Source organism: Ictalurus punctatus, chromosome 21 (genome assembly GCF_001660625.3).
Source record: "Ictalurus punctatus breed USDA103 chromosome 21, Coco_2.0, whole genome shotgun sequence".
Taxonomy (NCBI): Eukaryota; Metazoa; Chordata; class Actinopteri; order Siluriformes; family Ictaluridae; genus Ictalurus; species Ictalurus punctatus.
This window is the reverse complement of record NC_030436.2, coordinates 18,653,721-18,675,345: the sequence shown is the minus strand read 5'-3', so window position 1 is coordinate 18,675,345 and position 21,625 is coordinate 18,653,721. Positions and strand designations below refer to the sequence as shown.

The 21,625-nt window shown below is 43.2% G+C and overlaps 2 protein-coding genes across 5 annotated transcripts; one reads left to right on the top strand and one right to left on the bottom strand.

The window, feature by feature from the left end:
• Nucleotides 1-1,274: 1,274 nt before the first annotated feature.
• Nucleotides 1,275-7,740, top strand: hmces (5-hydroxymethylcytosine binding, ES cell specific). Of its 4 annotated transcripts, none has more exons than XM_017450088.3 (8): nucleotides 1,282-1,374; nucleotides 1,501-1,571; nucleotides 2,304-2,501; nucleotides 2,868-3,030; nucleotides 3,685-3,861; nucleotides 4,824-4,978; nucleotides 5,118-5,310; nucleotides 6,095-7,740. In XM_017450088.3, the coding sequence occupies exons 3-8, from the start codon at nucleotides 2,347-2,349 to the stop codon at nucleotides 6,284-6,286; spliced, it is 1,035 nt and encodes a 344-aa protein (XP_017305577.1). In that variant the 5' UTR covers nucleotides 1,282-1,374; nucleotides 1,501-1,571; nucleotides 2,304-2,346; the 3' UTR covers nucleotides 6,287-7,740. The 4 variants fall into 4 exon arrangements, with proteins under 4 accessions (XP_017305575.1, XP_017305577.1, XP_017305574.1 ...); XM_017450085.3 differs by having other exon boundaries at nucleotides 1,283-1,374; nucleotides 2,887-3,030; XM_017450086.3 differs by lacking the exon at nucleotides 1,501-1,571 and having other exon boundaries at nucleotides 1,275-1,374; nucleotides 2,887-3,030.
• Nucleotides 7,263-20,487, bottom strand: rab7a (RAB7a, member RAS oncogene family). The gene is given in 6 exon segments (NM_001329245.1): nucleotides 7,263-8,326; nucleotides 8,636-8,764; nucleotides 9,250-9,468; nucleotides 9,941-10,067; nucleotides 11,066-11,128; nucleotides 20,171-20,487. Coding segments are annotated over 5 exon segments (624 nt in total). The 5' UTR covers nucleotides 11,119-11,128; nucleotides 20,171-20,487; the 3' UTR covers nucleotides 7,263-8,230.
• Between the last annotated feature and the right edge of the window lie 1,138 nt (nucleotides 20,488-21,625).

The following is a 21,625-nucleotide window of genomic DNA, read 5'->3' as shown; positions in this document are numbered from 1 at the left end:
ATGACGAGTAGAGAATTAGCAGTCCCTCATGCTCCTGTAGGAAGTCTGATCAAACTCGCCCACCTGTGATCTTTTCTACTGAATTTACTGGGTGTGTTTCCACAAAATAGAATGTATTGAGTCGTTCAAAACCACAGGAAAAAAGAGGTACTGACGAAATGACTGAACGGACGCAGTAAATATTCATGACCTCGTCGAGCACTAGCGTCCAATACGCTCCCATGTTAATCAGAAGAAGTAGAATCCTTTATTTGGCACATATACATTCTAGCTTGTTAGGAAGTCAGAGTGATACAGCGCCACTGGAGCAGAGAGGGTTAACGGCCTTGATCAAGGGCCCAACACTGATTACATTTAAAAACATCAATATTCCCAAATTTATCTGAATTTCACAATATTCTAATTAGTACAGAGTCATGTAAACGCCTCTGCGATCCGATTGCCCCGATTCAGGTTACAATATTCCGATTCCCTAAAATCTGGTTTCACCATTGGACTATGCCTGCTTCAATCGGAAATTTAGTGTACGTAAACACTTTATTCAGAAAATGTATGCGCATCTTGAATATCCCTGGAAAGGAAAAGCGCATACTTAAAACCATGTATACAGGAATATTCTGATATCTGCATGCTTATAAACGTTGTATTTGGAATACGGCTGGAACCCGAATATAGACCTTAATCGGAATTCGACGTGCATGTAGACACAGTCAGTGGTGTTTGGGCTTGAACCCTGGGTTCGAGTCTTTCATTCTTCCCGTGACTGCTGCATACACAATGCACCATGCAGTACCTGAAGCGGGATGAACGAACGACTCGAACCCGAAGACTCGAGAGGTGAACTAATCATTTCTGTTTCCGGGGAACAGACGTGACAAATGTGACGTGACAAAAGAAAGAACGATTCGGATCGAGAAGTGAGGTGAACTAACAGACTGCGTAGCCTGAAGACCAGCTAAGCTATTAATATAAGTGATTCTGTTTTTCATAATTCGGGCTTGGCTGCATTAGCCTATAGATTATTTGATAGTTTATTAAATACTAGATGTGTTGGGGACTACCTTCTTCCTTTACTTACTAATTATTTTCTGCTGAAATGAACGAAATGACTGAAAAAAAGATTCGTTCATTTTGCTGAACGAGATTCAGTCAGTAAAATGATCCGAATTTCCCATCGCTAGTGTCAGTGTCACTGCTGTGCTGAAAACGAACCGCTTAGTCGCGTATTAATGACGTACAATACGACATCCGGTCTTATTTACAACTCTCGTATATATTTGTGTTGCGCTCGCACCTCAGGAGGGCGGATCCTCTACGTACGCGCGCACTTCAGGGGGGCGGATCCTCTACGTACGCGCGCACTACGGATCTTCGGTCTGTCAGTTATATTTACATGATAATTAACGATTAACTGTAACATACTTTGGAGACGCGACACTGTTCTAACAATTTCTGTATTTCTTTAGCTCTATACTTATATACATTTTTAAATCTTTACAGACCAAAAGTAAGCTAGTTAGCTGACGTTACGCGGATAAACCCGTTGTTGTTGTTTTCTATGACACGCGCCGGTAAGTAGCTCAAAATCGCACAAACAAAGCAAACTTACCAGCTAATTAATATTTTAAATCTTCTGTTACTGCTGCATCAGTTATATTTTTAAGTATCAGCAGATGTTAGCATTTTACAGTTATGCTTCACTCTTCTGCCTACCCGTTTTCTACAAATCCCGCCTCTTGCGTTATAATTGGCTAGTATACATGAAGAACTTCAACCCACCAATCAGGGTTCACCGTTTAATCGGCGGCTCGATTGTGAATACGAACCAGCCAATCATAACGCAGGAGGCGGAATCTATCTGAATACAGCTGGTGGGACAAACACGAACATTCTACGTCAAGCACAAAAAACAACTAGCTAGCAAACACAGACAAAACAGTTTAGCTAATGTTGAATGCATTTTTAAAAAAAAATATTGACCGCGAGCTGCAAGTGAACGCTTTCTCAATAGCACTTTCAAACAAAGCTAACGAACTAGCGACTAATGAACTGGCTAGCGTTCATTTAAAAAATAAAAGTCCTGTTAGCCGAATACAATACGCACACAGGATATCACATAGACACAGAGGGGGAGGGAGGGGGAGTTTCACTAACTTAAATAAAACAACAACAAAAAAACTTTTTGTGTCAGACAGACTCATGTTAGCTATTTATTATACTTAATACATTTTTCAATTACATAAATTTATAATATCGAGTAATTGATTGATCTCACCCTGTTTGTATGTTTCCTGTTGATGTAGACTGAGATCATGTGCGGAAGGACAGCCTGCACCCTCGCCCCGGATGAGCTCCGGCGCGCTTCTCGTTACCGAGACCGGTCCGGACAGCGGCGGCAGCCTCAGTGGAGGGACGGCGATGCAGACAAATACCGACCCTCCTACAACAAGAGTCCTCAGTCCTTCAGTCCGGTTCTGCTGTCCAGCAGACACTTCAGTAAGGTAAAGCGCTACTGACTCTCCTTGATCTTTGTAGACAAAACGACAGAAGACTCTTCATTAACTGCTTAAACACAAAGCTTGTATTGATTTCATTACTGTATTAACTCTCGCTCTAGCTCCTCGCATGTGGGCGTGGCCAGAATACAGAAACATCACATTAGTCGGAGTAATGTATTGAAGCAGGTTCCCGTCACTGGTCCTAGAGAACCCCCAACACCTGACCTGTGTTTCAGGAAGGCTTACCGGGTGTGTTAGAGCAGGGAAAAACACTAAAATGGGGTTCTCCAGGAACAAGGATGGAAACCTGTGCTCTAACTAACTGAAATCTTGAATCTCTTTTTATTCAACTCATGTAATTCACTTCAGCCTTGTCGGTATCGGACAGGAAGCCGCGGTGGATGAGTGCGTGCTGGCGACGATGCGGTGGGGTCTGGTGCCAGCATGGTTCAAGGAGAGCGACCCGAGCAAGATGCAGTACAGCACCTCCAACTGTCGCAGCGAGAGCTTGCTGGAGAAAAAGTCTTACAAGGTACGAAGGATCGAAACGTAGGATTTCTGAGCAGCGGGATTCAAACCCGGAAAGCCTCCTGCCACGTCTGCTCTTTCGATAAATGTCTCACTGCCGGGTGAAAAGAATCGTGCAGAATCGTAAACGGCTCTCGATGTGACTCGTCACAAATTGTACTTTTATATAAGATGAGTCATTCTGTATAACAGCCGATAGCTTGTTCCGAAAGATTTCGGGCGGGGGGGTTGGGGGGGGTTATTGAAATACACGTGGAAGAATCTCAGTTGAGAACGTCCTTTAACTGGACGTGAGTTTTTCGCTTGAATTAAAGGGATGATTCGCACAAAAATGCAAATTCTGTCGTCAATCGCTCACCCTCACGTCGTTCCAAACCCGTAAGACTTTCCTTCGTCTTCGGAACGCCGACGGAGACGTTTTTGACGGAACCTGGGAGATTTCAGCCCGAGTAACCAAAACTTTCACGCGCCGAAACGAGTTCATAAAGGCATGGTTTAAAGAATTTTCGTTTTTGGGTGAACTATAACTTTAACGCAGAGAATATGTTGTGTTTCTGTTCCTGCATGTTAAGGAGCCTCATTTTTAGTTTTGTTTATAACTCCATGTTCGTGCACTCTGTGTTTTTTTTTATTTATTTTTTTTTATTTCGTGCCCCAGGACCCTCTGTTGAAAGGGCAGCGCTGCGTTATTCTAGCCGACGGCTTCTACGAGTGGAGGAGGCAGCAGAAGGACAAGCAGCCTTTCTTTATTTATTTCCCCCAGAGCCAGACGGATAATCGGGACGGGGACGAGAGAGAGACGAAAAACGGTGTTCGGCATGAAGGACAGGAAAGGGTAGGAAGACTGGAGGTCTTTTAATGTCGAGGTTGAAGCGATTATGATTCACTGTGGATTTAAATCATTTCTGCAGCGGTGCCATCGTCTAAGGTTTAGATTTTTGACACAGCGAAACGGGACGCCAACACGTAACCGGTTCTCTGACAGGAAAAACGACGCAGGACGTGAAGGAAAGCGTGTGCTTCTGGCAACGGATGTTTTTAAATTTATCTAGATGAACCACATTTGACCCGTGACCTGGTCACGAGAGCCGACGGTTAAATCTGTTTAACTTCAGAAATATGCAGAAAGCTGGAACGTGCATCTTGTTTATATTTTTACATCTTGTGCATCTTGTTTACATTTATTTATTTTTTAAATTATTAAGTATTTTGTGTTCCTATTTGGACAGACAAATGAATCGATTTGTCTGGCTTTCCTTTCGTGTCAGTAATAAAAGTGTAAAGACGGTAAAAATTCTGGATCCATTTTGCGTCACGATCAGTTCCTCACAGAACCGGCCCAAAACCTCACCCTCAGACCCCCTGAACCACTGGTGCCTTCAGCGGTGTGAGCTTATTTAGAGGGATTTATCCTCCATTTTACATCACTGACGCACAAAATTGTGTTTAGGAAAGCCTTGTAGTTGTTGAAGGCTCACCAGCGCTTAGCCTCAAACCATGATTATCACATTGAGACACATGAGCACCTGCACACTGAGCCACGAGAACAGCTGTAGGAGTCCCACCTCGAGGCAAATCCTGAACATGGGACGATGGAGATTGTCGGGCATCGCGCTTGTTCCGTCATTATTCAGGTTAAATTTGAAAAACCAGCACGTTTTATTTGTGATGTGGTTCTATAGGTAAGCGCTCGCTTCTCATCCGTGAGGTTCTTGGTGATGTAAAATCTATGGATGTATTTTTTTTTTTTTTAAGGACGCACTGAAAAACAAACGTTCGGTTTGTCTCCTTTAACAGGACGCCGAAGAGAGCGGTGAGTGGGCGGGATGGCGTCTGCTCACCATAGCGGGGCTGTTTGACTGCTGGACTCCTCCTGGTGGTGGGGAGGTTCTGTACACCTACACCGTGATCACTGTGAACGCCTCGCCAAACCTGCAGAGCATCCACGACAGGTAGAGCACGACATTGTATCATCACTCGTGCTACGCATCCATACGTCAAGCGTAGAGTTCACTGTATGCTTTTCTGTGGATTATTGGACCAGGGACAGTCATTAGTGCCTCCATGTGTGTGTGTACATGTGTGAGACAGGATGCCGGCCATTCTGGATGGAGAAGAGGAGGTGAGGCGATGGTTGGATTTCGGGGAGGTGCGCTCGCTGGAAGCTCTTAAGTTGCTTCAGTCTAAATCCTGCCTTACGTTTCACCCCGTCTCGTCAATCGTCAACAACGCGCGCAACAACTCCCCCGAGTGCCTGCAGCCGCTGGACCCAAACGCCAAGAAGGTGCTTCGTTTATATCACGTACAAGAAACATTATTCCTCTGCGTGGTAAAGTAACCACGAAACGTCTTATTGAGCTCGTGCTCAGGGTACAGTGGTACAGTGGTTACCACCATGGTTCGCCTGGCCTGTGGATTGAGGTGTTGCTGGTTCAAAGCTGCTCCAGGATGTGAGTGTTGAAAGTTCAGGAATCGTTTGCACAATATTTAGGCACCCATCTCGAATTGTTGACTCCCAAACAGTTCTAACTCTGTTTCATAGGGTAAGCCATTTGTTGACTTAAATGTGTATTATAGAACCTCCACTTGTGCCTCTCAGTGGTGCAGTGGTTCTGGCAGATGGAGTATTAACCAGATCTTTTTAAACGTGTGCATTCTTATACTTGCATTCTGAATATCTCAACAACAAAAACTGTAACAAGCCAAATAAGCACTTCTGTTCGCGGAAACAGTTCCCAGAAAGCACATTCACATCCCCCTCACAGCTTTCAGTGGTAAGCGTTACGGTCCTTGGGGGTTGAGAACACTGGTTCAAGCCCTTGTTTTGCTTCAGTGTTAGTCCAGGGTTAAGTACAAAAAAAAAAAAAAAGACCACCCTGCTAGAGGTTGGCCCGAAGGAAGGCTCAGGGCTTGATGGTGGCAAGTTCAGGGATTGAGTGTGGGTGCAGAGGAACAAAATCTGTGATGAAGTTTTCCTGCAAAAACTAGAATCTCAACTGAATTTTCTTGTCCACCCTGTCCTTCCTTCCACTCCCTCTTCTCCTCCACCACTTTCTTTCTTTCTTTAGGCTCCTCCTCAAGCTTCGGCCAGCAGCAAGATGATGATGAGCTGGCTGAAAAACGGCTCGCCCGGTAAGAAGAAAGCACCCGATGATGCCGAACTTAAAGAAACGGCAGGAAAGTCTCCGACGTCCAAAGCTGTCGGGCCGCTGCGGCAGTGGCTGCTGGGAAACGGGGCCAGCAAGAGACCAAGAACATAACGCTCCCATACTTTGACGATGTTGGCATCACTGAATGCTACTGGAATTCTTTTGCTGGATTAATGAATGCTCTGATGGAAGTTCTGCTTCACTTCCTGAGACACTTGAGTATTTTAAAACCAATACATTCATTCACTATAACTCCGATCCTGCAGTGCATTTTCTGTGCCTATTGTTTTATGATTTTTACTCCTGTTTAACAGTTTGGGTTGCAGCACTTCAAAAAAAAAAAATAAAATTAAAAAAAAAAAGCCAGTTCAAATCTAACGCATACGTGTTGTACTGTATGATTCCGTTATATTATGAAAGAAAGGACTGATGATTAGCTCCCCATTTCAAGCTCTCTGCTTGGGTGGACTGGTTAAACAGAGGCAGTGTAAAAAAAAAAAACATTTATTATCTATAAGAAAGTAAAAAGCCTCTAAATGTTTTGCATTATTGCTAATAGGCATTATAAGTGTATCAGGGTTAAAGTAGCAGTTCAGTGGGCTGTTGAGAACAGTGAAGCTGTCTGACAGCTTACTTTCGCAAGTACAAATTTAACGTACTGTCTCTCTAATTTGTTTCCCTTTGACTCGCTCTACTAATTCAATTTCTTCAGATCGTTACTTGACTACTAAAAGTTCGGGACAATTCGCAGACCGAGTGAAAAATGTTCGTCTTAACCGAAAACGTTCCAGCGCCTGCCGATGGTCACAATGCTGTGCGTATGAAAACTCATTAAACCTTAAGCATACAAAAAGAAAAAGTACTGCGCAAAAGATTTATTCAACAAGTTTTTTAAATTTTTTTTTATTACTTTGAAATACATTTATTTTTCAAACGATGTATATGCTGTGCTGTAATAAATGTTTCATTAGTCACGATGGATGCTTCCCATGTCCTGTTCTGTAGTTTTTGCATTTTTTTTTTTTGTCCATCTATTCAGGTCAAATAATAATAATAATAAACAACAATAATAATAACAATAATGAGAGAATAAACAGATTGTAAAATATCCAAGGGATACCAACCGGTCCATCTGCCACCCTGAGGCGGAGTGAGGAGAAAAAAAAAACAAAACAAGCAGAGTCACTAACAATTTGCAGTGAGCGGTCCTGCTCACGAGACGGGTGACGATTTAAAACAAACAAACAAACAAAAAAATCCCAAAATATCATAGAATTCTAAGGTCACCGCTATGGTACTGATTTTAGTGACCAAATCTTTAGTCCCTATCCTCACACCACCAGGCTTGTTGGTACGACTCTTTAAATGCAACACTGTATATTAATGAGCGAAAAGCAAATAAAGCAAGAGAGCATGCTTTTAAGAGTCGAACTGCGACACGCGAAGCTTCCTGTCGAACCAGAGAGAGCAGACAGTCCTGATACCAACAGAGCTTTAATACACCGCTATATTACACAGCCCCATCCATCTACATCACATCTTATAGGTTCCAGTTAACAAGGTGGTGGCGTATGTATAAAAAGTCTCAGAGAGCATTCAAGTGTTGAAAGTTTCAGAATGAACACAGAGAGAGCGAGAGAGAGAGTGAGTGAGTGTGTGTGTGTGGTCGAAATTGAAGGAAGTCTAAAGAACTTAGAACTGAAGAAGTTAGGACTAGTGACAAGATTAAAGTTAAAAGAGCTACTATTGAGGGCCTGAAAACACTTGTGGACCAAAACACTTTTTCTTCATAATTATCTCTTTGGGCTTAATGTAAAGCCTGTTGAGCGCACTGTGTGTGTGTGTGTGTGTGTGGTTGTGAGTGCAAGTTGTATAGGGTATATTCTAGAAGAGGAAGCCTGCCTGCTCTATGAAGGCCAGTGATTACATTGAGGGGAACAGGGGAAAGAGAGAGAGTGTGAGAGCGAGAGAAAGAAAGACAGATGTGTAAAGAGGGAAAAGGAGGAACAAGGCCAGACAGGGTGGAGGGTGATCAGTAGCGCCCCCTGTACATCTTCAGCAGCTGCAGCTCTCCGCTGATGGCTTGGCTCTCTCGTTTCTGTCCAGCTTGATCGGCTCTGGGAACTCGTTGTACAACTCCACCTCGGTTTCCTGGAGGCAAAAAAGAAATCTATACGTTAGAACAGAGGCGTTTTAAAAAAATTAATAAATAAAAAAAAATAAAAACAACCCTGGCACAGCTTTATTACATTTATAATTCAGGCCACCGAATAAATTTTAAAGTCATCCTGTGGTACATATCGAATCGAAAGATGAATTATTCCACTAGGGGGTGAAAGTGAGCAATAAGCTCAGGGTAGTAAACTCAACTACTGTCTAAACTGGCTAATGACACTGTATGATGAAGGAAGAAAGCATACACAAAAGAAAAAGAAAAAAAAAAAAGTAGTGAGTGAGTACCTGTTTGAGTGCGTTGCGTGCGATGGTCTGGAAAGCCTGCTCTACATTGATGGCCTCCTTGGCGCTGGTCTCAAAGTAGGGGATGTTATTCTTGCTCTGGCACCAGGCTTGTGCTCGCTTAGTGGTTACCTGGGAGACGCAGAGGAACAGAGGACAAGTGTCGGAATGATTCTTTTCCCCCTTCCTCACACACAAATCTGCACTCTTTTTTTCCTTTCCTTTTTAAAAAAATAAAATAAAATAAAAAATCCAACAGTGTCATAACAACGTAACAAATTCAGAAGGAGTCTCCAGTGCAAGTGTTTTGGTTAGGACAGATTAGTTTACACTTTCTGGTTTCTCTCAAACATGACAAGACATGTTTTTCCTTATTAAATTTCAAGAGAGGGTGCTGAGAAACCTTCTGAAGAAGGAGAAGGGGGAAAAAAAAAAAAAGTCCAAAAACAACAGTCTGTCACGCAGGTAGTAAAAAGTATCAAGTCACATGACCTCCACTGATACTCTGATGTTCCCACAACGATCAAACCGCAATTCACAACGTTCTACACAGACAGTGGGCGCTTTTGCTAAATCGAAAACGCGTATCGGTTCCCGTCCGCGCCTGCAGCACGCACCTGCCTGTTCTCCAGGTCGATTTTGTTGCCGAGCACGACGAAGGGGAAGTTCTCAGGGTCGCGAGGGCTGGCCTGGATCAGAAACTCGTCCCTCCAGCTGTCCAGCGTCTTGAAGGTGTTCGGTGCCGTGACGTCGAAGACGAGCACGCAGCAGTCGGCGCCGCGGTAGAACGCCACGCCCAGAGACTGGAACCGCTCCTGACCCGCTGTGTCCCAAATCTGCGGCAATTTTTTTTTTAATGATAAAAATCACAACAATAATGACATTAAAACAATCCGGACTCATCATCTTTTGGGTCTGAAATGAACCTGCATTGCTGGTGCTCAGGTGAACCCAAATACCGTCAGCTTGGTGTGTGAATTTTCCAAACGGCATGTATAGGAAAAGAAAACAACAAACGGACTGCTCCGTGTATCATTCCTGTGTACAGATACAGACTTCACTTCCTGCTTCCTTTTGTTATTTCGATCTTATAACTACCCTGCACCTGCATGTGCTCAGCTGGGTTACACTCATGTTCCTCAAACACCTCGAGGCCTGGATTGTTCAAACAAAACAAAAAAGCAGTAGCCAAATGCATAAATGCAACTGTTATCCATATCTAAATCCATTTTATTCTCCGTGCGTGAGCAGATTTATTCACGTGAGTGTGTGAGGAGGAGGAGGAGGAGTCAGGGCCGCTCTCCGTACCTGCATTGTGACAAGCCGATCGTCCACCATCACCTCTTTTGTCAGGAAGTCCGCTCCTATTGTAGCTTTGTACTGATTGCTAAACTTCTTGTTCACATACTGGTTCATCAGAGAGGTCTTTCCCACCCTACACACACACACACACACACACACGTTCAAGGGAAAGCGGAAGTGAAAGCTTTGAGCACTTTTACGTATAAAAACGCATGAATAACAAACAACAACAAATAAATAACTTGGCGGAAATAGCACTTGGATGGTGAATGATAAATATCGATGGTGTCATTCTGACCGAGAGAGATCTACTTATCCAAGTGTGTGTCAGTTAGGGGCAAATTCACCGATTCCCTCAGAAACTGTTCCATTAAAGGCCGGACGATGCTTTCTTTTAACTATACGTGCACAAGATGGCCGCCGCTACGTTTCCATGTGGTGCGATACCGAAGTAAATATGGCCGTGAAATGAAAACTAACTTAGCGCCGTCTCAAACTGCATACTCGCGCACTGCTAAAGACCGTTACCTTACACTAACTGGCTTTCCTATTACGTGTACTATTTTGGCATTAAAAAACAAACAAACAAACAAAAAAAAAAACCTTTCGCGAAGTCTTGAAACTGACCCAAACGTCTGTTTCGCGTACCAGAGTTCTGCATTTTCTAGATCCGAGTCGGAGTTCTCTGCGCGAGTCGTGACGATGGACGGCGGGAAGTTTTAACAAAGCTACGACCTGATGTGTCGTAGAGCGAGTGTTTGCTTTTAATCCTCCGGATGTGCGCGAACGTTGCCGCCGCTCACGTTCCCGCTGCCTCTGAAGCTGTAGTAAGTAGTGCGATAACGTACACTAGGATTAAGGGACATGTTCATCCAAACCTTTCTCTCTTTTTTTTTTTTTAATGAATATGAGTAAATCAGCAGAGTATCAGACCGATAACCACAAACGTTACTGACGCATCCTGATATCAAACCCGTAAACCGAAGACTTCCTGCACTGCGGATTTCCAGCCTCATTTCACCTGCTTTATCAGTTACTGATTAAAAAAAAAACAAAAACAATTCTTTTTTTTTTGTTTTAGATTAAACACGTTAGTGAAGGTGTGCAGTGCTGCAGCATTTCGACGCTCACCCTGAGTCCCCGAGGATGATCACTTTCAGCAGAACTTTCTTCCTCGATGTCATTGTGTCTGCGCTAAAGGAAACAGGACACAGAAAAAAGAAAAGAAAAACAGACACAGGATTAGTTCAGAAATATCAGGTTACGAGGATGAATGACAGATTTTTGGGTGACAGATGATTGACATTTAGGCGATAAATAGGGCAGAGTAACTCTCGTTTTCGTTTTACTCCATATTATCTGGTTAATCTAGCTCATACCCGACACCGGTCTCACCGAGATACCAAACAGAATTACCGTAAATGCTGACGTTACAGAAGAAACATCTGCCAACAGAGTAAAGGTTTCTAATCATTTCTAATAACAGACCAGTTCCCATTTCAATATCAGCAAGGTTAATAAACGTGGAGTGTTTTTAATCATCCTGAAAAAGCAAGAAGAGATCATCCTAACGTCACGATTGATCACAACCGGAAGAAACAAACTGACGCGGATGAACCACGTCTTTCGGACACTTCATCTTTCTGTCTGATCGACGTACGCCTCAAACTGTAACGGATAAAGCTGCGTGTTTGCCGAACGTTTGATTAAATCCTCCCTCTGAGGTCGACTCCTCCCCGTTACTCTCAAGTTTAACGTTCAAGAACGATGAAACGCCCGCGTTTCAAAAAGACGTGCGTGGTGATGTTTTGAAATGTGTAGTCGTAACAGCATGTCGAATAAATACGCGGACAGGATAAAAACGCAGAACTAGAAATGCCGCTACTGATGATCCAACGGACATCCGGATTGAAAGTAAATCTAATAAATACGGTGACTCGTTTATACTTCGGAACAAACATCTGGATTTGCAGTTGCGAGAAAAATTATGCAAAGTGCGCAGAGACGCAAAGGAAGTTTTAACGAAACAAACAGAAAATGAAATTCCAGCACCTGTTATGCATCAGTTTGGGAAAAGCAACGGAAACTCAACCTAAAACTCACCCAAGGATCACTATAATAATAATAATAATAATAATAATAATAATAATAATAATAATATAGATCAAAAAACATGATAAGCAACGACATTGTTCCGATTCATTTATTTTAAAAAAAGAAGAAAGAAAGAAAGAAAAAAAAGCTCAAGATGCTGTGAATTCAGAGGACAGGAAGCACACATGCTTGAGTGCTCAGTGCTCGCTGAACCGAAGTACTCGCAGTGCGTGATGGTTTCTCGGCACGCTTGCACATACGGCCCCTTGTGTTTGCTCTTAATGCCCACGCCCGCCGATACGGCTCTCTATTAAGCACTAGGAGACGTTTGTATTCACTGGGAGATGCTGTAATTCGTCCTTTCAGTATTTCCACAGAGCAGTTTTCTTAACGATGGTGGAAGATCTCACCGTGTGTTGGTTTTTCTAAAACGGCAAACACCAGGATTACACAAGATGAGACAGTATTGCGCGATATCGGAGCACCTTATAGGACCGATACCGATAGTGATACCTGGGCGACGGCGTCCCTGGCTTTCAATAAATGTTTTATTCAATGTCCACAACGTCGATATCTAGGCCATACTAAACATGGCGATTGCCGTCTCTTAATCCTGAAGATTGAGCAACCGAAATTGATTTAAGTCGTGGAGTATGGTGCAGTGAAACTTAGCTGCCGCGGTGGTGATTCAGCGCTGACCGGGTTGAACACGATGCCATTATGAGGAAAACACTCATCACTTTTTTTTTCCTGCACTAAACTTTGAACGAGTCATGTGTTCTCACTTATTTTCTCTGTCTGCAGTCACGAGGGTTGCCTGAGCATGCTCGCTATCTCACACACACACACACACACACTTACTTTTGCCCAATGCAGAGGTGCACAGTGCTGTAAATGGACACTGATACACTCATGCCATAAACCCCTGGCATCTGGAACCGAGTGCAGCTTGTAAACACTTGTGTAGCCGAGTGCATGACATCACTGGGAACAGCGTGTCCCGCGTTGCATACGATCAAGCGGTCAAAATAAACTAGAGAGAACATGTTTGGAAAGGGTTCACTTTCACAACACACACACACACACACACACACACACACACACACACACACACACACACACACACACACAGGAAGTAACTAGAACTACACCGTAGTGCTCTAAATACAAGACAATAAACTGCATTCAAATCAGCAATCTATACTTGGATTTGCAGATGTGTAACCCATACACCCTTGTCATTGACAGGAACCAGGGCGTTCCTCAGTGAGGAAACGTTCACAAGAAAAATTCAAGACCTCAAAACAAAATACAAAAAAGAAATAAATACAAAAACTGCAGCGGAAACGACAATCGCTCATCGTACGCTACTCGTAAAAAGTTTTCAGCTGAGCGAGCGTGTTATTGTGGAGGAACCGAATACGGGTCTGGTCTTTGTGGAAATAGAATATCCGACTTGTACATCAAGGCAAACAACTTAAACGCAGCCTCAATCGGACACGAAAACCAAGAGGTGTGTTGTTTTTTGGCTTGAATATGGGATCGCAACTTCGCTCACAGCCTGTTCTGCTACAAAAGAAGCGGTTCGAGAACGTCTTCGTCTTAAAATTGGTCTCGCGGATAGAAAAACAAAAAAAAAACAAAAAGCAGAATTCAGTGATTCGGAGTATTTCTAGAGGACGACTAGACCAGCCAGTAATGAACGTTTTCTATAAAAAGGCTTCGTTCCCGTCGCATCCTCAAGGTGCCGTTTTCTAAGAGCCACTTTGTTCCAGGACTGCGAATGAAGTTCGCTGCACCGCTTCCTCACGAGTAGTCCACAACCGCTTAACCTCAGGAAACCTTTTCTCCCTCAAAAACACTATACGGCCAACCGCTTGTGGACACCTGACCATCACACCCACGTGTGCTTCTTCCCCAGACTCTTACCTCAAAGGTAGAGGAGCGCTGTTGTACTGAATGTTTTTGTGTTTTGTAGTATTACAAATTTCCCTTCAGTGGAACTAAGAAGCCCAAACCTGTCCCAGCATGACGACGCCCCTGTGCATGACGCGAGCTCCATGAAGACCTGGTGTGTGAATGTTGGAGTGGAAGAACTCGAGTGTCCTTACCTCGACCCCACTGAACACCTTTCGGATGAACTGGAACCGGAGCCTCCTCGCCTGGTATCAATACCTGACCTTACTAATGCTCGCACGGCCACGCCCTAAAATCTAGTGAAATCCTTCCCAGAAGAGTGGAGCTTATTGTAACAGCAAAGAGGGGGAATAAATCTGGTATGAGATGTTCAACGAGTACTTATGGGCGATGTGTGATGGTCAGGTGTCCACATACTTTTGGCCATATATTTTGGTGTACATCAATGACACTGGACTTCTAGATCAGTCGGTACCAACTGCTTACTTGTATTAGGAGCCCGTTTCTTTCAAAAAGACGAAACCCTTTTAGACCGAACGCTAAACGCCTCTGCGTGCATCCTCCAGAGGCAAGGCTCAGCCATGACGTAACAGAGGAGAAGGAGGACGTCACACGCCAACTGGCGATTTCACCATCACGCTAAACTCGCACGTACAACCACCTGCGTCTTTTATTCCTCCTTTCCTCTCCTCTCTGCAAACATGCAAGCAAACTGAGCAGTTCTTCCTCTTCCTTGTGTTTTATCACCACTTATTTACGTACTCTCTATCGACTTCTACACTGCCGCAGTTCACGCGCTCGTCAGTCTGCAGCAGGCGATCGTTTTCCGGTAGTACCCTGAAAACTCGTGGAAATTCTGCGGTACCGGAGAACTCGTTCGGTACGGCCGATACGAAACCGCAGACGGTCTGTAACCTCACGGAGGCGGATTCGTCTTCGTGCAACCCTCGCAGACGTCGTCTCTGCTTCGAGTACGAACAGAAGTACTGAAAGGAAATATAAAAATTCCTGCATGAGAATAAATCCGTTTCAAAGGCAAAGCAGCTCGCTGAGGAAATGAATTTGGATGCAAAGCTGCAGGGCCTAGAGGCAGCAAATACGAAGCCGGGGCTGTGCGGAGGAACGATCCCAGTTCATGGACTGCGCCAATCGAATCCAGACGGTCCAGAGGCAGGTTCTGAGAAACGACTAAAGAAAATAACCCTGGAGACACTCGGCTCGAGATGAAGTCCTTATTACGCACATGAGCACGCACGGGAGTGGAAAAAAAAAACAAGCTTAGCGTGTTTAACTCTGTCTTTAGGCACGCTCGCTCTTCTCGATTCAGGCTGTGATTCTTTTTCAATCTTATTTTCACTGTACAAGCTAACGACCTGGTCTATACACATCAGTTTCACACCATCACGCTGTTAAAATACCATTTAAACACACGTACCGGTATCGGAAAAGGAAAAAAACAAACAAACAAAAAAAACACCATGCTATTTCAATTTTTTTTGAAATAGTATAATTTTTTTTTTTTCATTTTCCGATACCGGTATTGAAACCCTGAGCATCAGCCGGCATCCATATCCACGCAAATATTTTACCTTTACAAACTGTATTTAAAAATACAGGAAGACACACACACACACACACACACACACACACACACACCAGGAGCGTTTTTAAAATCACATTGCTTCGTTATCAACGATATCGTCAATATAGCGGGATGACGTTCTTATCATGGGATTGTACCTGTACATCATGGACGATACAATATGGCACAGCCCAAAAAAGGGGGGGGGGGGGGGGGATGGAGCAAATGCGGTAATTGGTTTTCTTTCTTAGAAAATTTTTTCTGAGAATTACTTTTCCACAGAATCTATTACGCTGTCAGGATTTACCTTGTTGTTATAAACTGAAAGAGAAAGTGGCTGGGCTGTGAAGATTGTCAATGCACTGAGACCATTAAATAAATACGCTGCAAAACATGCAACAAATACAGGCAGCTGTTTGCTATAATAATAATAATAATAATAATAATGATAATAATAATAATAATAATAAAATTGTAATATATAGAATAGAAACTATATTAAACTATAAATGTATATTAGAATAGAAACAAGGTTAAGGTTCTAATTATTTAACAAGAGTATAACACACTCCAGCACTACAGGTTCTGAGCCATATTAATTCTGATTACAGTCCAACTGCTGTCTGGTTTTACTCAAAAAAACAAACACACACCAAGCAGCTCTGTGTCCTGGCTCTCAGGTGAGGAATCACACCCGACACGCTCTGCGTTCGCGGTTCAGATGAACGGCTGCCTGCCAGCATTACAAGGAACGACAAAACCGGCAGCCATGTTGGACCTGAACAGTAACCCTTCTCTGTTGGAGAACTTCAGGCCACGCAACAGCCACGAACAATACACTTGCTGTATAAATCGCACAGATCTCCCAGTTTCAGATGACCTACATATCTCACAGATTAAATATACAATAACTGCAGTGCTGCTGTTACACACACGTGTACAACAAACCCTTGAACTCAGACGAGTGCATCTTTACTGCAGGCTGTTCTGCTCCGGAATCAATACAGCGAATGACGGGGAAGCTCTCAGTGAACGAAATGTTTAAAGGCTTATTGATTAACAGCAGGACAGGAATATTATCAACAACAAAACTTGTCCGTTTACCAATAAAAATCAGAGAAAAATGAATGGGGGGGGGGGGGGGGGGGTAAGATCATATCGCGATACTTGGAGACATGTTTACAATACACATCATGATATAGAGGTTTGCATAATTTTTTTTTAAAAAAGGCAGGAAAACAGGAAAAAAATAAAAACCGTTAAAAGCCAAATCTTTTTTTTTTTTTGGGGGGGGGGGGGACGACACCTCTGTGAAAGTTAACATTTTTACACTTAACGATTCAGAAAGAAAAATCACAGCTCAAAGTGTGTCGCTGTTATTCAATTAAAAATAATAATTAAAAAAAGGACAGATCTCACGATACTTGCAATATTTCAGAAAAGTGTATTGTGACAATTTATTTATCACAATACTGTTATCATATTGCCCAGCCCTAGCTGGCTCTCAGTAAACGACTAGATACTTACAAAAATAACAAATATTTTGCTCATCGCATGTTGCGTTTATTTTCTCTTTTTCTTCAGCACTACTGCGGCTTTGTCCTTTGGCTCGGTTTAGCGTCTCACGTTTACAGAAAAACTCCTGCAACTGAAAACACACGCCGTGTTCGATTCTACATCGATTTCAGAGTCTAACCATTTTCTCACAAGGGTCCAACTGACCTCTTTAGCACTTTTCCACCAAGAAAGCCCAAACTGTTGAAATAAATGAAAGAACTGTCCGAAAAATAACCAGGAAAGTTAAACTTGTGAAACTCTCACCAGTATTTACACCACGCACACATCTATTCACGAAACACAGGGCCTAGCGGAGTTCCTTAAAGAAACGCCAACAACCATGGTGTGTCTGAGACGGGGTTCTTCTCATCGCCTCCCAACGCTGCAGTTCCTCAAAAGACTCGTTGTGCAGCGACCCGTGTCACACACACCCATGTCGTATTTTCGTTATTCCCGTGAACAGGAAACTCCGGTGAGACCTCACAGGGTGACGTCGCTGGCGCAGTTTAAAAGAACAATCTCAAACAGTCAGGTTTTGCTCCTAAACACAGCTCACCAGACTTAAAAGAACAACTTTCCTGACTAAAAGACTAAAGCGCCGCTGCATCACTCTCTTTACATAGACAGTCCCTCCGGAATGCCGCAGAAATTAACGCAAAATCAAGCAAAATCTGCATTATTCGGGGGATCTTGTAAATTCTTCCAAATTTACGGCAGATTTGGGCCAAGATGCGTCATGTGACATCATCAGAACATGCATTCGGTCAAAGCCCTTTTCGAATCACGTGCGTCAAGCATGAGTGCAGCTAAAAGATCTCATTTACCATCAAACATCACTGCGCAAAAAAAAAAGGGTCTTTTTTTTTTTTTTTTTTTTTTTTAAAGCCGCAGCAAAATTGCATGCGAGTAAAAATAAACGGACTGAAGGAGATAAAGGCCAGGGGGCTAAATCCTACTGCCACCTCTACCGGCAGGTAGTCGAATGGCATTGTGGGTAACGTAGGAAACCGATAACCGAAGTGAACGTCAGTGAAAGAAGAATTTTTGGCTCGGCTAGGAATTTTGTGGCAAAATAACTCTGTAAGAGACAGCTCGGGTTAACGTGTGAAGTTCCACACGTCCTCTCCGTGTCTGTGCAGGGTTTCCTCCGGGTTCTCCGGTTTCCTCTGGCCTACCAAAAACATGTATGGGGATCTGTGCGTGCGTGCTTGTGTGTAGTGCTGTGATAAACCAGCGTCCCATCTAGGGTTAATTCCCACCTCACGCCCCGTGTTCCTGGGATAAACTCCAGATCCACGAAGACTCCGAGCTGGACAACGCGCAAGGTGAACGAACAAATAAATCTATAATAATATTACATTCTTTATAAAGACCAGCATGGCAGTCATTCAGGATATCAATATTTTAATAGGCATGATGCTTTTGCGTAGAGGCCAACCTGATCATTAAAAAAAAAAACAAAAAAAAAACACAGTGATAAAGCTTCAAATAATAGGCTAAATTTGTGCTGTGTGACACTGTGCTGGCTGAATCGGATCGAGAGCCGACTCAGACTCGTGGGTTTTTTGTTTTTTGAGTTCGATATGTTCGGTGCCGAGTAACGAGTCACGTGATTGGTTCAACTCCTCGCGTCCTGTTTCCTGTAGCGTGATCGAGGGGAAAGGGTTGTTACGGTTATTTATAAAACCGGAAATTCATACAACTGGAGGGGTTGCCATATGAATTATGTCAGATTTGTGCTGCCAGAAAGAACAGGTATTTCTGCACGATGAAATTCCACGCATCAATTTTTTTTTTAAATTATGATGCATTTCTTTCTGTTTTTAAGATCGCTGTTCCTCGCCTCGAGTGTTGGTACCAAGGGATGAACCTAGCTCTGACCGTTCTGCCAAAAAGTATACCGGCATTCCACGGTTCGGAAATTCTTCTATGCGAAAGCAAACTCTAAACGCTATGCGATTTCCGACTTCCCAGTAGGAAAGATCCGTCTGAAGGAATATAACTTGCTCGAGTGTAGCCTCTAATCTCTAAAACCTGGTTCTTTCCTCTCGGCGTATATTCCTCACAGTGCCCTGGGTGTAACTGCAACGGGGCGACTCCGTGTTTAATCTGGAACCCATGACACGGGGCAAAGTCGGATCACATGGTTCAAATCCACAAAGGAGCGTTTTACCACGAGGACCGGAAACGGCTGGATGTTCCTCAGCTGAGCACTTCAGATGACCGTGATCATCAGGAGATCCATCTCGAACATCTCCACGGCTTTATGGTGTTATTGTGTTATTGTGTCCTGGCTGGCTCAGGGTGTGGGCTTCCCCATTATAAAAAGTCTCATAAACAGCTTGTTATTACATCCTGAAACTCACAACTAAAATCATCCCTTGTGCAGACCATTTAATCAAAACACTGAACCAGTATATCAGGATGACGTGAAGGACTCTGTGGTGCATTTTAAACTGATTTCAATCATCAACCTTGCTCAACCACGTCAGAATAACCACCAGGCCTCTAATAAAGCCACCTTTCTCTATCTCTCTCTCTCTCTCTCTCTCACACACACACACACACACACACACAATATATATATATATATATATATATAGATAGATATAGATAGATAGATAGATGGAGAGAGAGAGAGATAGCGATACAGCAATGCTATCAGCTCGCGCTCTCTCTCACACAAACAAACAAACAAACAAACAAAAACAACATATGAACATGTAGATTAGCTCCCCAGCTAACGGTGCTGTCAGATGTTTTAACGCTAGCTCAATTCGCTAAACATTAAAGGTCACTAAAAATGACTTTCTGTCTCGACGTGAAGATGACCTGTTTAGATATTTATGCACGTTAACACCCCAAAACGCCATATTAGCGCACTGTGCAGTCAACGCAGCTGGAGTAGTTAGCAACCGAAAACACTGCTAGTCATAAAAGCTAACCGCTAGTTAGCTTGCGGTCTTTTGACACCCACATAGAATGTCTTGCTCTCGTCAGAATACATAACAAGCCCAAATTCACAAGTTTACCAAGGCAGCAAGTAAATCTAATAACATTTATATACAGTAAATAATCCGACTCACTTCAATCCAGAAACGAAACAGGAGTAACGGCGAACGTCGGTAGTGTTTTAGCAAACAAGCTAACGCTAATGCTAACGCTGAGTCCTCTTCGCTGTGTCACTATTGTTTTGTTCGTTCGTGGTTTATTTACAAGTTAAATATGGTTCCCCTGTGCCACTAGGTCAGGTTTATCAAATCGAACTGGAGTAATAAATAAGCTCCCCAAAAAGTGCTGCTATTTAACCCGCCTGTTAAAGACTTAGTTATTGAGTAATAATCTCCGTGTTCCGGCCCGGTCCCGTTTCTCTGCTCTTTCTCTCTTCGAGCGCTGCGTGCTGCTTACATACACTTCCTTCAAAACAAGCCCGAGAGCGCAGCAGTCCGCGGTCCTGTCCTAAATCACACCCTCCTCACTACGGCGGCGCACTGTGTGGAGTAGTACATCGTTGTTTCTATAGCTCGTGTAGTGCACTATTTAATGTTATATGGAGCGAATTGGGACACAGCCCGCGCCGTCATCACGCTTGCTCCACCTTTATAATGATGAGGGAAAAGCGCAGTGTGGGTCTAGGGCTTAAAGATCGGGTTTATTATCAGTGCGCGCGCTTGTCATTTTTGCAGACTTCAGCAATATTAAATAAAAAAATAAACAACAACTAATAAGAACGAACGATATGTAGTGAAACAAGGGTTTAATGCAAGAGTAGGGGAAAAGCCGACACATCAGAAACATGTACACACAGAGGGCCCTCTTGCTGTCTGTCTATCTATCTATAGACAGACAGTCTGTCTGTCTGACTGTCTATTTATTTATGTCTTTCATTCTGCCTGTCTGTCTATCTACGATCGATCTATCTGTTTGTCCATCCGTCTATGTGTCATTTTAGTCTATCTATCCATCTATCTATCTGTCTGTCTGTTTATCTCTCTTTTTGTGTTGGTCACACACTGAGCTGTAGGTTGTCTAGCTCAGGTTGAAGAGGCGCTGCAGTCCTCCCACAGAGCTGCTCGGCTTCCTAAACACTGATCTGAGGGCAGAAGGAGACTTTGGGCCAGGCTGGAGACATTTTAGCAAGTTCCATTTTTTTAAGGTGTGGTGAGTTGTATAGGCGTCTAGGAGGCGTTTTAACCTCTTAAACACTATGATGAACACAGGGACAGGAAAACTAGACATATGTGCAACATATTATGATCCATTTATGCTGCACGTTTATTTTATGAAGTCTTATTCTTTCAGATTGTAGTGAGGTTTTGGTGACTCAAGATGCTTTAAACCCTCTGTGGAGCTTCACTGACCGCTGAGCACTAACTGATATAAGAAAATTAGACATAATGTGCACCATATTGTGATTTTGCCTGATGAAAAATGACTTTTAAGATGAAGATGACTTTGTACCAGGCTGGAGATAAGCGATCTTATTTTAGAGAGTTGTATTCTTTTAGATTGTCATGAGGTTTTGGTCACCAAGATGTTTT

Bases quoted from the DNA above. Each gene is read 5' to 3' on its own strand.
- hmces (XM_017450086.3), top strand. From the start codon at position 2,313: ATGTGCGGAAGGACAGCCTGCACCCTCGCCCCGGATGAGCTCCGGCGC. The intron at 2,502-2,886 runs GTAAAGCGCTAC...GGTATCGGACAG, and splicing joins CCAGCAGACACTTCAGTAAG to GAAGCCGCGGTGGATGAGTG. The intron at 3,862-4,823 runs GTAGGAAGACTG...CTCCTTTAACAG, and splicing joins GGCATGAAGGACAGGAAAGG to GACGCCGAAGAGAGCGGTGA.